Source organism: Callithrix jacchus, chromosome 3, assembly GCF_049354715.1.
Source record: "Callithrix jacchus isolate 240 chromosome 3, calJac240_pri, whole genome shotgun sequence".
In the NCBI taxonomy this organism is placed as follows: domain Eukaryota; kingdom Metazoa; phylum Chordata; class Mammalia; order Primates; family Cebidae; genus Callithrix; species Callithrix jacchus.
Window position 1 is genome coordinate 22134467 of NC_133504.1, and position 22375 is coordinate 22156841.

Consider the following 22375-nt stretch of genomic DNA (forward strand, 5'->3'; position numbering starts at 1 on the left):
TCAGCAAGAATTTTTTCACAGACACTGAAGTAGATACTCATGATTCAAAGATGCTTAACACATATAGTCCCAGGTCTCCAGAAGGTTACAGTCTGGCAGGGGGAAATAGGTTGTAAACTGAGTGAGATAATGGCCATGATAATAGTATTCATAAGGCACACCTAGGTGTACATAAAAAGAGCAGAACCTTCTCCAGACTTGGGTAGGGGAAGGTTGGGAGAAGCTTCCCCAAGGAGACAATGCCTGGGCTGGGTCCTGATTGGCAAGTAGTGGCTGTCACATCTAGGAAATAGAGACTGTCCTATTGACCTAAACAAGAATCAGATCATTGATCTTGGCCTTATTTATACCTAATTCCAAACAACAAAAGCAGTTATCCTAGACAGACGTGAAAATCCAAGTGAAAGAAATGCAGCGTAGTTATCAGGAGGCGCAAGATACATATACAGGGCGGGGAGGTGGAAGGGGAAATGAGGGAGGTGGAGGGAGAAATAGGCTGTTCTCCATGAATTTTGGTGGAGGAGAAATGGCATGTATGAAGTTGGAGGTGATGACAGCAGACTTGCTTGCTGAGGGTAAAAAATATGAGGTGGAATGGACAATCCAAATGGAGGGCCATAAAACTTATGAGTTAGAACATTAATGTGATTTAAGAGGTAATTGGGAACTGTCTCCAGATTGTAAAGACATAGGTGTTGTGGACAAAACTGTGTTTCAGGAATTATCCTTGTTACTCTGGTTCTAGTTTGCTGGTTTTCATCATACTTCTTTAGTTTCCTATCTCTCTCTTTTTTCTGGCTCCTAAATATAGGTATTTCCTAAGCAGTGCCCCTTAGCCCACTTTTCCTACAACATTGCCTTTTAAACATTCTCCCGAGTGCCCCCTCAGCTCTCCTGTGCTAGTGGGAGAGGAAAATCAAGGTGGTGGGACAAATGTATTTCAGTTTGTTCTCTATACTGTAGTTTCTAGAAAAAATTTAATGAAGATTCTAATACAATTTTTTCATTTTGAATTTTGGAAAACTCTGTTCTTCATTTTTTTTTCCTGGGTGTTTGGATATACTCTTGAAGTCAGCTAAGTTCATGATGCAAATGATTAATTAATGATGATAGCACAGCCAGGGAGATTGGCAGGAAAGCTACTGTTTTATCTACTCTCCTTTATCTCTAGTTTCCTTTTTTCTCTTCCTCTACCCCGCCCCCAAAACCATTAATGCGCCTCCAAAACAGCAAGGCTGCTGGAAACTATAATTTGGTCAAGAGCTGAGTTAGACACTTCATTAGGGTTGATGGATTGAATTGGAGGAGCTGGACAGAGTGAGTGTGAGCAGGGCAGCAGAGAGCACAGAGTGTGTGCTGAGGAGCCACCAGGCCCTAAAAAAGCCCAAAGGCTGGCCTTGGTCAGCCCACATTCTTGAGCTGGTGTGGAACTGGAGCCGGGACTGGAATAAAGGAGGGAGGCTGGCTGCCTGCCGTGTCTACTTCAGGAGAAAGCTGGAGAAAATGAATATGCAAGAAAAGGGATGCTGGGATAGTAGAATAAGGGCAATGTGAATGAAGAAACAGGTTTTGTCTTCATTTCTATTTATTTGCGGCTGCTATCTTCAAAGTCAAGTTAGTATGATTAGAAAGTTTTATGTAGTGAATTTGGGGTAGGTGGGAGGTAGAAGATTAAGAAAATGATTGTAGATAAAAAGTCCCCAGTACAGTGCTCTCCACAAGCAAATGTTAAAGGAAAGAACAAATGAAAGGTGGACTATTGTGGAATTATGGGATTCTCAGTCTCTTCTGATGTTACTTTGGAAAAATAAAACTTGTAATATTCATCTTGGCCGTCGTTGAAGTTAAAACATTTCAAGTGATAGCCAGGTGGTGTTTGAATGATTATCTGACCTAGACATCTTGAGAACAATGCTTAAGAGTTATTAACTGTTAAAGAAACAATATTTTCATGAAATATTCTTAGGTCTTGACAGATATTTTACTTTCTAGGGAAAAGCCAACATGTTTTTTATTATACAAAAGGCTTTTTTTTTTTCTGGACACTGAGTATCACTCTGTTGCCCGGGCTGGAGGGCAGTGGCACCATCTTGACTTGCTGCAACCTCTGCCTTCTGCCTCAGCCTCCCAAGTAGCTGGGACTATAGGTGTGTACCACCATGCTCAGGTAATTTTTGTACTTTTTATAGAGATGAGTTTTACCATGTCATCCAGGATGGTCTCGAACTCCCTAGACCCAAGTGAACCGTCTGCCTCAGCTGCCCAAAGTGCTGGGATTACAGGTGTAAGCTACTGTGCCCGGCCCAAAAGACATTTTAAAAAAATTGTTTCTTCAATCCATTTTTCTACTTGTTACTCTGTGTGGTACTTTATATTACTATGATTTCTTTGTGCCTCAGTTCCTTCTGGAAAGTTTTTGAAAGTCAAGTTAAAAATCAGCCAGAGTTGGTGCCAATGTAGATATAACTGAGTTATTAAATTATGCACTTTTTATAGCTGTTCCCACTATAAGAGTGTCTTCTAGATTTTCTTTTTAGTAGGTCATTGAATCTCTTTTACTTTATGGAGCAGTAAGAAATGCATGAAGGAATTTAAATTTAGAGAGGCTGTCTTGCATGTACATCTGGGCATTGGCATTTAGAGTCTATAAAATAAATTGGCAGTGAATATTTTATTTACCTGTTAGAATCTCAGCTACATCATCAAGTAGCATTTCCCAGATATATTGGAATACAGTTGATGGTGTCGAAATGGAAATCTAAAACATTTAATCAAAAATATTTATATGCAGGTCACATGAAGATTTTAATATCTTATAAGATAACCTGTATATATGATTTGGAAACAAAAATTATTTGAAATGTAAAGCTGGTCCACTATCATACATATTTTTTTTAGTCAGCGAAATAGTAGATGTTTATCAAAATGTATTTTAGATACAGAATTGTTGTAATACTTTGCCTGTGTAAATTGCCAAGCTTTTTGATAAAGCCGGCAGTGTGAATGGCAGCCGCAAACCCAAGGTTAAACCACTGAGTCGGTTTCTCTTTGGCTTTCTCTCCTTTTAAGCCTCCCTTTCATGTGTAGCCAAGTGAAAGTCTCCAAGTGAAATGTAAGCTCTGTGGATCCTTGGGGGCGTTGGCCTGATGAGAGGATACAGAAGAAAAGCAGCAGTTTGGAAAGCCTGCAGAAGGCTTGGAGGGCAGAGGGCCCAGTGATGACACGACTCTCAGACCTTTCGAAGGAGATGAATGGGAGGGCAGTGCCTCCGTGGACTCTGGACATATTTTATCCACAGAGTAGTCCTAGGCTATCAGACCATTTGTTTTGGCTTTATCTTTCAGATGTTGCAAAAGAAAAATGTGCTCTTTTATTGCTTTTCCAAGTCGTTTAACCGTTTATCCTTAATCATCTGCAGTCTGTGTGGGAATAAGTCTTTCAAAGATCACTGAACTTTGCTTGATTTTAAATCAGTGTAGAATTCATTTTATTTAATGTGGGAAACCTTCTTTTCAGAAACTTGACCCAAACTGGCTTTCTATCCTCTTAGAATTTAATTGAAAAAGAATACCATAGAAAAACACAGCCAGATGCACAAATGTTTGTCCATGGGTTAGATTGTCATAGCTTTATGAATTTTTTGTGTGTAGTTACTGATCATTGAAACAATCTTAGCAGTCAAGATTTAGCAAGTTGGGGTGCATTCATGAATTTTCAGTTGCATCATGGAAATGTAACCCTAAGCTAACCATAATGTATATCACTGTTATCTTACTAAGCTTTCTCCTTGCCATTGGTCTATTAGAATACTTGATGATTTTAGGAATATGAAATTTGCTTTGTGGAAGTTAGTAAGTCCATTAGGCCACAGGTGTGTGGAAGTGATCTGTAAAGAAATAAATTCCTTCAGTTCCCACATCAGCATATCACAAAAGAACCATATTGTGGGTCGTTTGGAATTTTACAGATCTTTTCAAGGAGCAGTTCAGACTGTTTTCTAAGAGTGCTAAATCTGTATCTTGGTGCATGGATTTGGCTGGCATGGATTTGGACAGAGTGGGCCAAACAGAGCTAATTGAGGTGGGGAAAAAACAGGCCATAATGGTGAATAGAGTTATTTGTCACCAAGTTTGTAATGGGATTTTCAATTAATTCATGCAGGCTTCCAATGCCTTACATTAGCCCTGTCAAGAAGAACTACAGCCACATATAAAATGCCATCCCCTATTAAACGGTACATGTCAGTGAATTTGTAATTTCTTCTGTTCAACCAGAAGATGAATGGATTCTACTCAGAAAACAAATGTGTGCTTCAGAAATGCACATTTCAAAACCCTGAACACTTCCTAGGAGGAACATTCTTTGCATTGTTATATAGTGAATATGTATTAAAAAATGTAATTGCTATGTGAATTCATCTAAAAGGGAAAGCATCCAGCTGTGGAGAGACAAATACATTGTCAGGTGCCCCATTTCACTGGTGAAGAGGCTTTTTACACTGGGTAATGACAACGATGATGATGGCTCACACATGTAGCATGTACTGCCTGCTGGGCCATTTAAGGTGTGGCTTATATACATGAATTCACTAAATCTTTGCAACAACCCAAATGAAGAAAGAGGCACAGAGAGTTAAGCTGCGCCAAATCACACAGCTAGTAAGTGGGAGTCACACCCTGCAATCTGGCTCTGGAGTTGTGCTTCCAGCCAGTACCCTGTACGGCCTGATCAGGCTCTTTAGCTATTGTATAAGAGTTTTAGTACAGTACTTGCTAGTTTATTTTCTCTCTCTCTCTCTCTTTGTAGAGAGATTGCTGTTTGCTGTTAGATATTGCTGTGTTTTACTATTATTTCCTCAAACCTATTTTTGGAAATACTGTTAAGCTATGATAACTAGTCTTGAAGAAATACATAATATAGTGGAGAATATAATGAAGCTTCTGTGAGGGTAGAGAAAAATTTGAATTCTTCTTTCCCCAGAATTGGGCACTAATGTAATGTGACCAAAGTACACAGCATTGTGAATGGCCAGAGTTCCTGGTGGACATTTCCTTTCTGGGCACAGCAGAATTGCTTATGAGATTAGGTCAAGGCAGAATAAGAGGAGTGACGCCATTAGAGACCAGATCTTAAGACAGAGTCTGAAAGTCAGAGGGCACAGGAGGGTGGCATTACTCCTGGAAGGCTCAACCCCTATCTTCCTCAGGGAGGTTCTCATTAACCAACCACAACATCACATGGACTAAGCCAAGGCAAGATGATTGCCAATAGCATTTTGAGAGCAATAATCAATATTCCTAAACAAATATTTAGCAAAACAATTTGGCTTATAGGTAGTCCAGACTCTAAGTCTCTAAGTAGAAATGAAACTAACTTTTGAAAAGTGTATTATGAAGTTCTGTTGCCATCAAGGGTATAAAACTTTAATCCACTTTTTACAGGTTGGGGGCAGACAATAATATAAGTAATGCTAACTGTATTGCTCTACTTCATTGGAAAGATTAAACTTAAAAAATATTCAATGAGTTGAGGCCTGTGCTTTGCACCTGGCTGTCTGCCTGCCTGCCCACTTCATGTCTATGTTCTACACTAATGCCAGACCAATCTGTCCGCCACATGGGACTGAAGTCCGTTCGTGCATTAAACATACGTAAATGACGTGTTGTTGCCAGAAGAACACAGCAATCAAAACGCTTTCATATGTTATACAAGACCCTCCATAAACTGGCCTCTGTCTACCTCTCGTTTATGTGCCATCATTCTTATCCAAATATGGCATTCTCTGTGCTCTCCAGTCCCTCTGCACATGTGACTTCTCCCCTCCATGTCTTTGCTGGTGCCTTCTCCTCTGCTTGAAATGCCCTCAGTTTTCTCTTTCATTCATTCACTTCAGCCTTGCCAATTAATTCTTGTGCATCCTTTAAGTCTTGGCTCATGTGTCATTTCCTCCAGGAAGTCTTTCATTTTCCTACTCACCAAACACCAGAGACCTATGTTCTTTGTCCCCATAAATGGCGTGCATATCTTCAGAATTGCATTTATTGAACTGTATTATAGTTACTACTAACACCCTTTAAGAAAAGAACTGTCTTATTCCTCTTTAAGTTGTCACCACGAGCACATTGTCTAGTAAAAAGTAAAAGCTTGGGCCAATAATAGTGGGAGATAATTTATTTTTTATTTTTTTTTATTTTATGTACACTCCACTGTCAATATTAGACAAATCAACAAGACAGAAAATCAACAAGGATATCCAGGACTTGAATGCAGATCTGGACCAAACAAACATAATAGACATTTATAGAATTCCCCACCCCAATTCCACAGAGTATACATTCTTCTCAGCACCACATCACACTTACTCTAAAATTGACCACATAATTGGAAGTAAATCACTCCTTAGCAAATGCAAAAGAATAGAAATCATAACAAGCAGTCTCTCAGACTACAGTGCAATCAAATTAGAACTCAGGATTAAGAAACTGACTCAAAACGACACAATTTCATGGAAACTGAACAACTGGCTCCTAAATGTCGACTGGATAAACAATGAAATGAAGACAGAAATAAAACTGTTCTTCAAAACCAATGAGAATGAAGACACAACATATCAGAATCCCTGTGACACATTTAAAGCAGTGTCTAGAGGGAAATTCATAGCAGTAAATGCCCACATGAGGAACAAGGAAAGATGTAAATTCGACACCCTATCATCAAAATTGAAAGAGCTAGAGGAGTAAGATAAAAAAAACTCAAAAGCTAGCAGAAGACAAGAAATAACTAAGATCAGAGCAGAACTGAAGGAGATAGAAACCCTTCAAAAAATCAACAAATCTAGGAGCTGGTTTTTTGAAAAGATCAACAAAATAGACCACTAGCCAGATTAATAAAAAAGAAAAGAGAGAAGAATCAAATAGATGCAATAAAAAAAGATAAAGGAGATATCACCACTAATTCCACAGAAACAAACTACCATCAGCAATTACTACAAACACCTCTATGCACACAAACCAGTAAATCTGGAAGAAATGGTAAATTCCTGGACACTTGCACCCTCCCAAGCCTAAACCAGGAAGAAGTTGAAACCCTGAATAGACCAATAACAAGGGCTGAAGTTGAGGCAGCAAGTAATAGCCTACCAACCAAAAAAAGGTTCAGGTTCAGACGGGTTTACAGCTGAATTCCGCCGGACATACAAAGAGGAGCTGGTACCATTCCTTCTGAAACTATTCCAAACAATACAAATAAGGGAATCCTCACCAACTCATTTTATGAGACCAACATCATCCTGATACCAAAACCAGGCAGTGACTCAACTGACAAAGAAAACTTCAGGTCAATATCCATGAACATAGATGCAAAAATCTTCAGTAAAGTACTGGCAAACCAAATGCAACAGCAAATCAAAAAGGTTATTCATCATGATCAAGTAGGCTTCCTCCTGGGGATGCAAGGCTGGTTCAACATATGCAAGTCTATTAACGTAATCCATCACATAAATAGAACCAAAGACAAAAACCACATGATTATCTCAATAGATGCAGAGAAGGCCTTTGACAAAATTCAACAGCCATTTATGCCAAAAACCCTCAATAAACTAGGTATCAATGGAACGTATCACAAAATAATAAAAGCCATTTACCACAATCCAACAGCCAATATCATACTGAATGGGCAAAAACTGGAAGCATTCCTTTTGAAATCTGGCACTAGACAAGGATGCCCTCTCTCACCACTCCTATTTAGTATAGTACTGGAAGTTCTAGCCAGAGCAATCAGGCAAGGAAAAGAAATAAAGGGTATTCAATTAGGAGAAGAGGAAGTCAAATCATCTCTATTTGCAGACAACATGACTGTCTATTTAGAAGACCCCATTGTCTCAGTCCAAAATCTCCTTAAACTGACAAGCAACTTGACAACAGTCTCAGGATACAAAATCAATGTGCAGAAATCACAAGCATTCCTATACACCAATAACAGAGAGCCAAATCAAGAGCAAACTCCCATTCACAATTGCTACAAAGAGAATAAAATACCTAGGAATACAACTAACAAAAAATGTAAAGGACCTCTTCCAGGAGAACTGTAAACTACTGCTCAAGGAAATAAGAGAGGACACAAACAGATGGAAAAACATTCCATGCTTATGGGTGGGAAGAATCAATATCATGAAAATGGCCATACTAGGCCGGGCGCAGTGGCTCATGCCTGTAATCCCAGCACTTTGGGAGGCCGAGAAGGGTGGATCATGAGGTCAACAGATCGAGACTATCCTGGTCAACCTGGTGAAACCCTGTCTCTACTAAAAATACAAAAAATTAGCTGGGCATGGCGGCACGTGCCTGTAATCCCAGCTACTCAGGAGGCTGAGGCAGGAGAATTGCCTGAACCCAGGAGGCGGAGGTTGCAGTGAGCCGAGATCGCGCCATTGCACTCCAGCCTGGGTAACAAGAGCGAAACTCCGTCTCAAAAAAAAAAAAAAAAAGGCCATACTGCCCAAAGTAATTTATGGATTCAATGCTCTCTCTATCAAGCTACCAGTGACCTTCACAGAACTGGAAAAAAAAGCACTTTAAACTTCATATGGAGCCAAAAGAGCCCACATAGACAAAATAATCCTAAGCAAAACGAACAATGCTGGAGTCATCATGCTGCCTGACTTCAAACTATACTGCAAGGCCATAGTAATCAAAGCAGCTTGGTGGTGGTATCAAAACAGAGACATAGACCAGTGAAACAGAATAGAGGCCTCGGAAGCAATACACACATCTACAATCATCGGATCTTTGACAAACCTGACAAAAACAAGCAATGGGGAAAGGATTCCCTGTTTAATAAATGGAATTGGGAAAACTGGCTAGCAATGTGCAGAAAGCAGAAAGTGGACCTCTTCCTGACACTAAAATGAACTCCAGATGGATTAAAGATCTAATCATAAGACCTAACACCATAAAAACTCTAGAAGAAAACTTAGGCAAAACCATTCAGGACATAGGCATAGGTAAGGACTTCATGACTAAAACGCCAAAAGCAATGGCAACAAAAGCCAAAATAGACAAATGGGATCTAACTAAACTCCACAGCTTCTGCATGGCAAAAGAAACAGTCATTAGAGTGAACCGGCAACCAACAGAATGGGAAAAAAATTTTGCAGTTTACTCATCTGACAAAGGGCTGATATCCAGAATTTACAAAGACCTAAAACAGATTTACAAGAAAACAAATGCAATCAAAAGTGGGCAAAGGACATGAACAGACTCTTTATGAAAGAAGACATATATGACCCCAACAAGCACATGAAAAAATGCTCACCATCACTGGTCATTAGAGAAATGCAAATCAAAACCACATTGAGATACCATCTCATGCCAGTTAGAATGGTGATTATTAAAAATCAGGAGACAACAGATGCTGGAGAGGATGTGGAGAAATAGGAACACTTTTACACTGTTGGTTGGAGTGTAAGTTAGTTCAACCATTGTGAAAGACAGTGTGGCAATTCCTCAAGGATCTAGAAATAGAAATTCCATTTGACCCAGCAATCCCATTACTGGGTATATAGCCAAAGGATTATAAATCGTTCTGTTATAAAGACACATGCACACGTATGTTCATAGCAGCACTGTTTACAATAGCAAAGACCTGGAACCAACCCAAATGCCCATTGATGATAGACTGGACAAGGAAAATGTGGCATATATACACCATGGAATACTATGCAGCCATGAAAAATGATGAGCTCATGTCCTTTGTAGGGACATGGATGAATCTGGAAACTATCATTCTCAGCAAACTGACACAGAAGCAGAAAATCAAACACCACATGTTCTCACTCATAGGTGGGTGTTGAACAATGAGAACACATGGACACAAGGAGGGGAGCATCACACACAGTTAAGGGGTACTAGGGGACAGTGGAAGGTAGGGAGGTTGGGGAGGGATAGCATGGGGAGAAACGTTAGGTGATGGGGGATGGAAGCAGCAAACCACATTGTCACGTATGTACCTATGCAACAATCCTGCATGAACTGCATGTGTACCCCAGAACCTAAAGTACAATAAAAAATTTATGTAAAAAATAAGAAATAAATAAAGGAAGAATAGAAGGTTAAATCATGGTTAGTGCATGGGTGTCGTACTATTCTTATTTCCCCATGGACAATTGTTTTGTATTTTTTATTTATTGGTAACACATATATTATGGTTTTTGTGTGAGATTTTCTTCAAGGGGTACAGTGTGGATTTGACCTTGACTTTAAAACAATGATAATGCAGCTATATTTTCAACGACATTTTAGGACAATCATTTTATTAAAATTTATCCTTCTTTTCTTTTTAAAGGGTATACCTCAGTTACCATGTGCCAAAGCATTATACAATTATGAAGGCAAGGAGCCTGGAGACCTGAAATTCAGCAAAGGTGACATCATCATTTTGCGAAGACAAGTGGATGAAAATTGGTACCATGGGGAAGTCAATGGAATTCATGGCTTTTTCCCCACCAACTTTGTGCAGATTATTAAACCATTACCTCAGCCCCCACCTCAGTGCAAAGCACTTTATGACTTTGAAGTGAAAGACAAGGAAGCAGACAAAGATTGCCTTCCGTTCGCAAAGGTAAAGATCGGATGCGCTTGTCTTCTGGGGGCCAGCTCTACCTCTGTACTCAGATACACGGGAATATAGCTTGTGTTGCCTTTTGCAAAACAGTACAATAGTTTTGTGTGAACTATTTCACTGTGCTTCTAAAAATGCCTAGAAGCAGTCTTTAAGTCACAAGGAAGGTAATTTTGTGCACAGATTTCTTATATGAAAGATTATTTTGGTTGATGCTCTATGTAGTGTCATTTTCATATTTAGAATCTGAATTTATTTCTAAGCCACTTTAAAGAGTGTATGCAGCACTCAGGGATTTTAAAGTACTGAATTATGAGTAATAAAATGAAATGTCATTACTTTCTTATTTTATATGTAGATTTCTTTGCTAAATGCATACAAGACTATATCTACCGAATTGATAAAATGGTTTGGAGTTTTCAGAAGAATATTGCAATTTTTGTGAAGAAAGGCAGTAGGAGGTGCCTTTGAGTAAGCGTTTGGTTTATTTTCAGAAAATGAGAAGCATCTGAGAATCAATCTAAAACACAAACTCAGGAGACTAGGGTAGGTAGCATGTGAGGTTGCATTTGTAGATCTTAACAAAGTTAGCAGCCAGCTCCCTTGCATAGAGTTCATAGCTTTACAACAGTTGGAAGGGATACCAGGTGGACTGGTAGCTACCATTTAATTCATGAACTAAAGATATATTATAGCATTTTTATTCATGTACTCTTTAAAACACGAGTCTCTTCATTGAAAAGGAAAATTAAATGATAAGCTTAATTGTACAGCTTAAATGATCAGGTAGATTAATGATCTGCTGTTTCTTCAGGATGATGTTCTGACTGTGATCCGAAGAGTGGATGAAAACTGGGCTGAAGGAATGCTGGCAGACAAGATAGGAATATTTCCAATTTCATATGTTGAGGTAAATTAATCTGTGGAAACTTGTGCTGTGTTACTATTCAGCTTACTAAATAAATCTTAATTATGCAATTTGAGTACTGAGAAGTCCTTACAACAAAAAGCACCACGAATGCCCTGTTACACATCACTGGACAGATCAGGAGGAATGCCTACATCCTATCCTGCAGTTATTGAAGACAGTGAGATACTTGAAACTCTTTACTTTTTCTCCCTGCTAAAAGCATTCCTATGTCTTGTTAAATGTCACTGTATGCTTACTGTCAGTCACCTACACTATTTCCTGTTTATTCCATTTGCTGGGTTTTGTGGGGTTGGTAAAGTTCTTAAGTAAGATGGAGATAAGTGTATTTGTTTATCTTTTACTTACTTTTTTTGTTACTTGCTGCGTCAGCAGAACCAGAACAGTGATTCACAAAGTAGGGCTTCAATAAACATTTGTTAAACAAGTCAGTGAATCTGCCTCCATCCCATCCCAGCAGCTACTTATCCCTCTCTCCCTTCTTTACGCCGCTTTGCTTGGAAAGCTTGTGGCCAAGCCTGACACAGTAAAGTCTTTTTAGAGAGTATGTGTAAAGTCACATAGTTGTAATATTATTATTATTTATATATATATATGTGTGTGTGTGTATATATATATGTATGTATATATATATATATTATTGCATTTTAGGTTCTGGGGTACATGTAAAGAACATGCAGGATTGTTGCATGGGTACATACATGGCTTTATTTATGTATAATGAATAATACCAGCTGAACATGAACAAAGGAGTTACAATTTATAGTAGGCTTTCATTACATCATGTATCATAAACTAAGTGTCCTTTGGGAATAAGAATTTCTTGCTGAAAATAAAACTGAAGGCATTTTCAAAGAATGGAGTGTGGCCCAGACAACCATTCAAGGTCAGTTGAAGCCATTGGAAGGCTCCTTTAAGAAGTGAGGTCTTAATAAATATCTGTGTGATGGATACGTAGGGGTTAACCAAGAGAAATGGAAATAGTGTATTTTATGGTAGGAGAAACATCCAGACAGGGAGACCAGCATGTGCAAAAGCCAAAAAGTAAGAGAGAGCACAAGATTGTTTGGGGAATTGAAAGTAATCCGGTTGTTTAAAATATCAAAGCACGTATCTTAGCCATGTGAAAATGAAAAACCACTGTCCCTTATTTTCCATCTTTTTATGTGAGGCATTTGCTTTGGCATGATTTTGAAAACTAAAATGACAAATCGTATCATTGTAGCCAGCACTCAATTTCCTCCATAGACAGTGAGATTGCCAACGTTTTCATAAAAAGTCAGTTTGACTACTGTATATCCATGGGAAAGTAATTCAGACCATGTATGAGCCTTGAATTTTATCCATACCCTTCAGATGTTCCTGTTTATTGAAATATTTTTCCTCCTTTGAAAGCAAACAACAGAAAAAAAATAAATAACCCTTAACTCACAGGTAGTCCTTCCTGTACATTACATACATATCCTGTGGGTCATGGAAAACTACAAGCACTTCCAAGTCTTTGAACAGTTACACTGAAGAGCATGGGTAAGCACAGGATTAGTAATGAAAGCCTGTCTTTACTTGTTGGGTATTATCAATATTACATGCTGATACTTGATTTGTGATGCATGAAAAGGGATTACTATATTTTTGTTATTGGGCAGGTACGGAATTGTGCAGATAAGCGTAAAAGATCCACCCGTGGCAAGTCCAGAGTCATTTCAAGTCACTTGACTCATTAGGATTATTTCCTCTGACTTAAGTTGGAAAGATAAACTTCTGCTCAAGTGGAAAATACTTTCATTCTTCTGCTGCTTTTCTTTCAAATGAGCATTTTCCTCACTTGAACCAGTATCTTGCCATTTGAGATGTGGTAAACAAATTGTCTATCTTTAAGAGCCTATGAACATTTCTTTGATGTCAAGCCATCAAGAATTGAACTTCCTGGTAGAGGGAGCAAAGTATCTAGGGATTAGTGGCACCTGGTTTAGCCCTTAGGGCAATAAAGTGGAGGCAGATTTCAATGGTAACCTACTGAAATTCAAGTATTTCAGTAAAGTAGATTGTCTTACAGGGCATTCTTAGCTGTGGTAAAGCAAACTATAGGAATAAAAAACTGGCTTTTTCTTGAGTAATGATCTGTCTCTAGCTCTGTAAACCTATTCGTATTTGCTCCACTTCAGGGGCCAAACAATCCCAGTATAAAAACAGGCTGCATCACAAAAATTCACTGGTAAATAATTCCCTTGTAGCTTATAAATAGACATTTAAGTCTCTATTGGTGTTAGGTGTTTTGCTCTTTTTGTACAGTGCTGCCAAAAACTGTTATCCCTCAGAAATTTTGAGAAGATTGAACGAGATGATGTATCTCCAAGGGTCCGACACTATGATGTCTTATGCATGGTGGTTTGGAGCTCAAATTAGACCATCACCCAGAGTATACCAGAGCCTGGTAATAATCAAGTAAAAGAACTTAATTACCATATGTAGTGACAGAAGTTGGAACTCCCCTTGACTTCTGCTGGCTGACTTAGGTAATGGAAATGCCCAAGGAACTTGCCTGTGGCAGAAAGTCTGCACAGGTTGGGCCTTGTGGTAGGATTGTGCACCTAGAGTAGAATCTCTGGGTCACAGGTTCAAATGTGGAGCTGTGGAATTAGGAGGCCAGGTAAACTGAAAGGAGCTGAGCACTGGAGGGAGATAAAGAGAGGACTGAGGTGGTGAGAAATGCTACCGGAATAGTTTACCCTCTCTTTCTGTCCTCAGCATCCTGTGACTATGGACTGTGATCTCTACATGCACTGGAGTAAGGTAGTAAAATAGTGATGGCGGTATAGTGACCTGCAAACAAATCTCGTTTTAATAATGCAGAACACAAAATTCTTCAAGGCTTGAATGATTGGGAGACTGAGTAGGGGAAAGAATGGCTATATAAATGGCCCTGAATTCAGTGCCTTGGCGTCCTTGTAGAGCTCTTAAGATAAGGGTAAAGGTTCTCTTGCTTTGATCACATTCCCCCTTCCCCTCTGGAGATTTCTTTCAGACCTCTCTTTGGTCAAGCCTTAGAGGTTATGGGTTCTATTCAGTTTAGACAGGTCCTTTCTTCACTTGTGTAAGCTGGAAAATAGTAAAGGTTAAAAGCAGTCCTTGAAGACACCATGTCAGGATATATATACAAGAGAGTATTTTTTTTAAGGACTGAATACAGTTTAAAAAAATAAATTTGTTATCTGCTTCTTTCTTTGTTCAGAAACACTAGTTTTCTATAAAATAGAAGGAAAGATTTTAACCCCATTAATTTGGAGCTGACTCATTCATTCAAGTTTGGATGACATGATTCTTAGCAAGTAAAAAATTTGAATGAAACAAGTGCTGAACATGGAATTTTGGATGCTTTCCAAACATAATTGTGTATCGTCGGCTTACAGTGAATTATACATTTTTATTAAGTTTCTCATTTCATTCTGATTCCTGGTCATTTGTTTGAAATATCACTCACTCAGTTTTTCAACACCAAAAAAGTTATTTAGCAACTTGCTCCTCTGCTGCAGATGATAAAAGGTAATATATAGAAGGCCTGAAGTTGGAATGGCTTCATAGACAGCTGTTCTTACTAGGTAGTTATTGCCAGAAAGAAGGGCTGCATTTCTCATTTCTTTAGATCTCATGTCAGCTGTCACCTCTTCTGACAGACTTTCCCTCACCTCATCTAAAGGAGTCACTGCTCTTCATTTGCTTTACCTCAAACACATAGTGGTGCCATAGTGGGAGAAAGTTTGGACTCGAGCCAAGATGGCCAGGATTCAAGTCTTGGCTCTACCACTAATTATCTGAGTGACTTTGGGCTTGGCTCTTCATTTGTAAAATAATAAGTTCCAGTGACTTAAGAATAGTACCTGGCACCAGTAAGAGCAGTGTCAGTGATGGCTGTGATCATTATCGCCGTTGTTCTTATTAGCCCTAGGAATTATTAGCACTTTTTTTCTCTGTATTTCCAGTTATTTGTTGATGTGGCTACTAGCTGTCCCCTCACCCTCCATTTCCCCATTTGAATTCAAACTCCCACAGACCAGTTCCCCAGGATTCTTGCACAGCCCATAGGAGGCTTTCAATAAATATTGGTTAAAGGAATGAACAACCTATGAATTTTTATAATGAAAGGTTCTAAACCCAAAACAAACCTAGATGTTGCTGACTTTTACATTTTCAGCTAATACTCCCATCATTCATTGCCTACGCATATATTTTATCATTGGTTTATCTTGGGTGTTACATCAGGACATTACATTCTTCAGAGCCAGCTGCTCTGTGTGACCTTAGTGCAAGCTTTTTTCCTGTTTTTTTTTGTTTTGTTTTGTTTTTAAACTAGGCTATTTGGTTGTACCTAGTTTAGAATTTTCCCAAATTAAAATAATGGTAGTGATACTCTATGGATTAGATCTTGTAATCTCTACTGGTTATTTATTTCTTAAATACAGTTGTCCCTCAGTATCCACAGGGGTTTGTTTTGGGATTCCTCATGGTTTCTAAATCTGGGGGTGCGCAATCCCTTACATAAAATGGTGTACTGTGGTGGGTCCTCCATTCTCAGATTTGGGGCCCAAAGGTGCATGTGGAGGGCTAGCTGTGTAGACAAGAGCACCCCCTGGGGGTAGGGTAGGGCAAAGGATATAAAAATTTTAGTTATGTAAGAGGTGTAAGTTCAAGAGGTTCATAGGGTGACTATAGTTAATAATAGTATATTATTGTATTCTTGAAAAGTGCTGAGGGTGGATTTTAAGTGTTCTTACCACAAAAATGATACCTACGTGAGGTAATGCATATGTGAATTGCTCAATTTAGCCATTCCACAATGTATATATATTTCAAAACATCATCTTATACATGACAACAATATACAACGTTTATTTGTCAATTAAATAAATAAAATATTAAGAAAAAAATACTCTGTGATTCTGGCCAGGCATGGTGGCTCATACCTATAATCCCAGCACTTTGGGAGGCCGAGGCAGGCGGCTCATGAGGTCGGGAGATCCAGACCATCTTGGCCAACATTGTGAAAAACCTGTCTCTACTAAAAATACAAAAAAATTAGCAGGGCATGGTGGTGCACGCCTGTAGTCCCAGTTACTCAGGAGGCTGAGGCAGGAGAATTGCTTGAGCCTGGAAGGCAGAGACCACAGTGAGCTGAGATTGCACCACTACACTATATCTGGGCAACAGTGCCAGATTCCATTTCAAAAAAACAAAAACAAGAAAAACTCCCTGATTCTTTCTAAGATGAGTCTTCTCTAGTTTGCAATGACTCCTTTGGCTTACTTTGAGCTAAGGTAAGATACCCTTATTGTCAAGGATCCTTATTTTAAAAATAAGTTTATTGACATAAGTTACATACAATAAACTACACATATTTAAAGGGTACAATTTGGAGCAATTAATTGTATTCAACTTCTAGAATCAACCCATAGACAAATCATGGGAGACATTCCTCTGGCTACGGAATAGAATGTGTTGTCAGCTTTAACAGTGGAAAATCAAACGTGTAGGGCTTAGGAAGCACAAGTGGCCTTAAAGGTGGGGGTGCTAGCTTCCTCTTCTAGGGAGTGAGAAAACTCATTCAGTTTTTCAACACCAAAAAAGTTATGGAAGATAATGCCTGTGTTCCAAAGAATAAGAAGTGGAAGTTTAGATACATAGTTTGAAGTTGCCAAGGTGACCCTTGGAGGAGCTAACAATAACAATGTTCACTTTATATTTTTACTAAAAGCCTTTCCTCTTGAGAATAATGATAGCAGAGGGGTGCAATAGTAGCTTTCGATCTAATAATCAAAGAGTTGATTGAAGTATATAAAAAGATAGTGTTATTTATACTTTTGGATATTTTTTTTCCTTTAGATGTATTCTTTTCCTTTAAAATTAAAAAGTTAAATCAGTGTTTTAATGTAGGGAGATTGTGGGGAAGTTGGGAAGAGGGAATTACTGTGTTGTTTAGCATCCATATTTCCCCTTCAAACCTGAAGTAAATACATTTTTGTAAGTGAAATTTAAGGACATTGCTGAAAAGTAAGGGAGAATTACTCTGTGGCTTAGTGTCATATTTTCATCCTTAATTCTGACTGACTGAATACATTGGATCTGCCTTTTTCTTTTAAGCACTGTAGGCTATGTCCCATGGGGTAGGTTTTTATATCTTCTGAATGCTCTCTGCTTGATATAAGTACTTATTATTTTTCTTTCTGCCACAATGGTAGAAGGAAAAATGGACACTGGCTCCTGAAGTTCTAAAGGCAAAGGCAAGTCTCTGAGCTCCAGGAACAGCTGCTTAATAAATATGGCTAGAGACTCAATCTAAAGAGGAGTTGTTTAGGCAAAGAACTTTATTTAGGATAGTTTATGCTCTATCTAGTATTCAGAGGCCTCTTTCTAATTTAAGAGTTTCTTTTTGTTTTCCATCAGGAAAACATTGAGAGAGCTGAGATTGTAAAGATCAGTTCATGTTTATGGAGTTCTCACTGCATGAATGGACAGCTTCCAGTACTCCAGGTAGTTTCATAGAATGTAAAAATGCAGATTTCCTGCATAGCCTTAATCAGAGGCCTAGGCTAATCACCAAATGGTATCTAAGATACACAATGACTCCCTAAAAATTGCCAAATTCTTTAACACGGAGGTAGGAATACGTGTACCCAGGGCCCTAGCTAAGTTTACTGATGACTCCTGGAAAACATACCCCGTAATTGCTGTCTTTACAGATCATCAAGGATATTTCTTTGTCTGTATAGAAAGCTCACCTTCAAGGTCCAAATAAATGCTGCCATTTCTCACTGAGCCTTTCTTTTCTAATTTTTATATGCAACTAAACAAGTTCTGTGAAACAGAACCAAAAAAGCCCCCTCTCCTGCCTGTGAACTTCCACAGTACCCCATTGGTACCATTCTTGCTTGGCTGGTTAGGTTTGTTGATGATTTATTATTTTCCTGTGTTTCTTGAGAGCCATATCTTATGTAAAGAATATTTTTAATGATTTTATTTCTACAATATAATTATATTCCAGAAAGTCTGGAAAGGAAATGAATAATCCTAAGTCTTGTCACATATAATTTTGGTAAATATCCTTCCATTCTTTCTCCTTATGTTTTAATGATATTACACATGATTTTGCCTCTCTCCATATAAGTGTGGTACTACTGAACATCAGTTTTTATGACTATCTAATAAACACTGTAGTAGCTAACCCATAATTTGATTGCTTTTACCATTTTGTAGAGAAATGTCTTGTTTCAGGGGACACAGAGCCAGGGATTGAGAAGGGAATTGTGGTCTCCACCCAGCAGTTCATTGCTTCCCTAGACTTCTGCCCTGCCCTAATCTCAGAGTACACTCCATAACCAGCATTCCTAATGGTGGGTTAGAATCATTGTTATTATCCAGTTTTGCTTAAAAAGTGTATAGGGCATTTAATGTTTCATAATTAATTATGAAATATTTCATGTTCTAATACCTAAAAGGTTAATTTTTGGAAATAAGTCACTACTCAACAATTTTAAATATCTGAGGTTGCCTTTTTTTACAAGAAAAATAAAAAACTAATCAAAATCATAATATTTTAATGTCTTTTCAACTTTTAATTTTTTATTATTTAAATATTTTATTGCTATAGACGCTCTAAATTTTTCTAGTAACTAAAGCGTTAATAAGCAAAATAGGTTTGTTTTAATTCATCAAGTATTATGTCTTATATTGTGTAAAACAGACTGAATGAATATTCTGTACTGGTCCAGCATGTACGTGCATGTGTGGCATAGAAATGGCTTGAACAGAAGCATCTTTATTACATCAGTGGGAACAGGCTTCTCTAGAGTGAAATGGAATGTTTTAGGAAGGTTTTTTTCCTGAGCGTTATAAAACAACATTGCTTTTTATGACAAAATTTAGTGGTAATGTGCCGGTTAGGCTTTACATATTTGTGGGGCAAAAATTTCTTTATATATTGAGAAGGAAGATCTCAAACAAACGTGCAAAGTCATGATGGTCAGTATCCTTGGTACAGTCTTCTCTTTCTGTGCCAGATTCCTTCTTGGTGATCACCACCAGCCTCCCTGCCCCCCATACACATCCACACAAGCTTTAAGTATCCAGGGAAGAGAAAATACATGTTCACTGATTTATTAACTGATTACACATCACTGTGGAATTTCTGTCAGTGTGTCATTTCACATTGACAAATTTTTACTTAGAATTAATGACAATTCCATGTTCATAACCTCCTGAGATACATGTATATTTCTTTTATAGTATCCTTACATCTGGTAATCAGGTTGTGGAAAATAAAATTTGTCATTGGAATGATGCTTTTGACCAACAGACATTTCTGATTTATGCTGTGCATTCAGTGAACAAATGCGAAATAGAACAAAACATATGTATAAAGCTTCATGTATTGTCAGATCCAGTAAACACAGTGAAGCGAACTGAGACCAATTTAAAAATTATCCATTGTCTCTGTCCCTAGCCCCATGATTAGACTGTACATCTGTTGCTTCACCTCTTTAGCCTTAGTTTTCAGGGTTGAATTTTCCATTTGCGTGCACATTCCCTGTTCACAGTTGGGAAGTGTTTCTCTTCATTTGCGGTTGCTGTCTTCTCCACCCAGGACTTTAATCCTCCAGGAACCTGGTCACATCTTCTATATCTTTAATGTTTCATGTGTCAGTTATTCCTTTTCCTCTGGCTATCCTTCAATATAGGAAAATGATCAGCTTTTTACTCTCCCCAAAAACCTATTCCTTGACTGCATTCCCCTCAAATTATGATTCTACCTCTTTTCTTCTGCTAAAATTCTCAGGACAGTCGCTTATCCCTGCTCGCCATCTCTGCTTTCTTTTTGTTTGTTTATTTATTTATTTTACTTTAGGTGCTAACTAAATCTGGCATTTCTCCCCTTGGTATCCCTCTCCACTCTCCCTTCCCTCCCCAACCCCCACTGTCTCTCTCCTACCCGCCCCCAACAACTGCCCCTAGTGTGTGATACTCCTCTCCCTGAGTCCACTTGTTTTCATTGTTCAAAACCCACCTATGAGTGAGAACATACGGTGTTTGGCTTTCTGTTCTCGTGTCAGTTTGCTGAGAATAATGGTTTCCAGATTAGCCTTTGTCCCTTCTGGTCTCTGACACTTTTCTCCTGTTTGCTACTAACTGCCTTTTCTTAGCTCTTGTTTTTGTCATTTTGTCCTCTCAATAACATCAACCACTGTTCTGTCTCAAAAATACGTTTTTTATTGCAGATTCAGGGGGCACATGTACAGGTTTGTTGCAGTGGTATTACATACATATTGGTGAAGTTGGGCTTTCAATGTACCCATCACTCACATGGTGAACATCGTACCCAGTAAGTAAATTTTCAACCATCACCCCCCACCCCCGCTCATCTTCCCACTTTTGGAGTCCTCGGTGTCTATTATTTCCATCTTTATGTCCACTTCTAAGTGGAAAAGTGCAGCATTTGATTTTCTGAGTGATTTCACTTAGGATAATGTCCTAAAGCTCCATCCATGTTGCTGCAAAAGAAATTCTTTCTTTCTTTTTTATGTCTGGATGACATCCTGCAATGCATATATATCACATTTTCTTTATCCAATAGACCGTTGATGGACACTGAATTTGACTTCATGACTTTGCTATTGTGAATAGTACTGCAGTAAACATACAAGTACAGGTGTCTTTTTAATAATATGATTTCTTTTCCTTTGGGTATATACCCAGTAGGGGGATTGCTGGGTTGAGTACACTATTCTTTTTTTTTTTTTTTAAACGGAGTTTTGCTCTTATTACCCAGGCTGGAGTGCAATGGCGCAATCTTGGCTCACTGCAGCCTCCGCCTCCTGGGTTCAAGCAATTCTCCTGCCTCAGCCTCCCGAGTAGCTGGGACTACAGGCTGCACCACCATGCCCAGCTAAATTTAGTATTTTTAGTAGAGACGGGGTTTCACCATGTTGACCAGGATGGTCTCGATCTCTTGACCTAGTGATCCACCAGCCTCGGCCTCCCAAAGTGGTGGGATTATAGGCGTGAGCCATCGCGCCCGGCCAAGTACACTATTCTTAATCTACCTGAAACTCTGTGCCTTTTTCATTTCTGGGTCCTTGGTTGGCCTGGGAAACTTTGCAAGGTCTTCTTTCTGGTAGATTCTGAGATTCTGAGGACCTTTTGCTTTTCTTCTTACGCCTTCTGTTTTCTTCTCTATTATTTCTTCCCTAATCAGAGATCACCAACTACTATGATCCCCATGACTTTTATGAGTGTTTTTTAAAATTAGTTAAGTTGTAAACTCAGGAGGTTTTACATAAGCCTAATTTCTTTTTAGCTTTCCTTAAAAAAAAAAAATCAGCTGACCCTGCCACACAGTTGCTGAGAGAGAGCTGACGCTCCCCAGTTGACCCGACACTCCCCAGTTGACCCGACACTCTCCAGTTGACCCTAGTTCACTAGAGTATGCCTGCCACTCCCTGTTGTTCTCTGGCCTTCTTTATTCATGGACTTCACCTGTCCGAGCTTTACAGACACCCGAATTTGAGCCTCCTACCCCTAATCCACTGTGCTGTTTCCTAGGTCCTCTTTTCTCATGAATCAGAGAAGGCGTGTCTCTGTTTCCCCTTTTCTCCCATCTAATACATGCCTGGCTTTTGATTGTCACTCAAAAAACATTTGGATAAGTAAAAGGCTCCATTAGGTTTGATTCCGGTCACTGAATACCTGAGGACCCTGTTCCCAATAGGCAACACAGAGGTCTCTGCCTATTGAACATTTTGAATGAGATATTTTTTGTATCGGGTTGAGAAAAGGTATTTG

At 38.7% G+C, this 22375-nt stretch overlaps 1 protein-coding gene across 6 annotated transcripts in view; it reads left to right on the forward strand.

Annotated features, from left to right (window-relative positions):
* SH3RF1 (SH3 domain containing ring finger 1) overlaps positions 1 to 22375 on the forward strand; it is a 195741-nt gene that overhangs the window by 115450 nt on the left and 57916 nt on the right. For all 6 annotated transcript variants that reach the window (XM_017970151.4, XM_035292667.3, XM_008992468.5 and 3 more), the window contains exons 3-4: positions 10342 to 10617; positions 11432 to 11527. In XM_017970151.4, coding sequence (XP_017825640.2) covers positions 10342 to 10617; positions 11432 to 11527 — 372 coding nt within the window. The remainder of the gene's footprint in view (positions 1 to 10341; positions 10618 to 11431; positions 11528 to 22375) is intronic.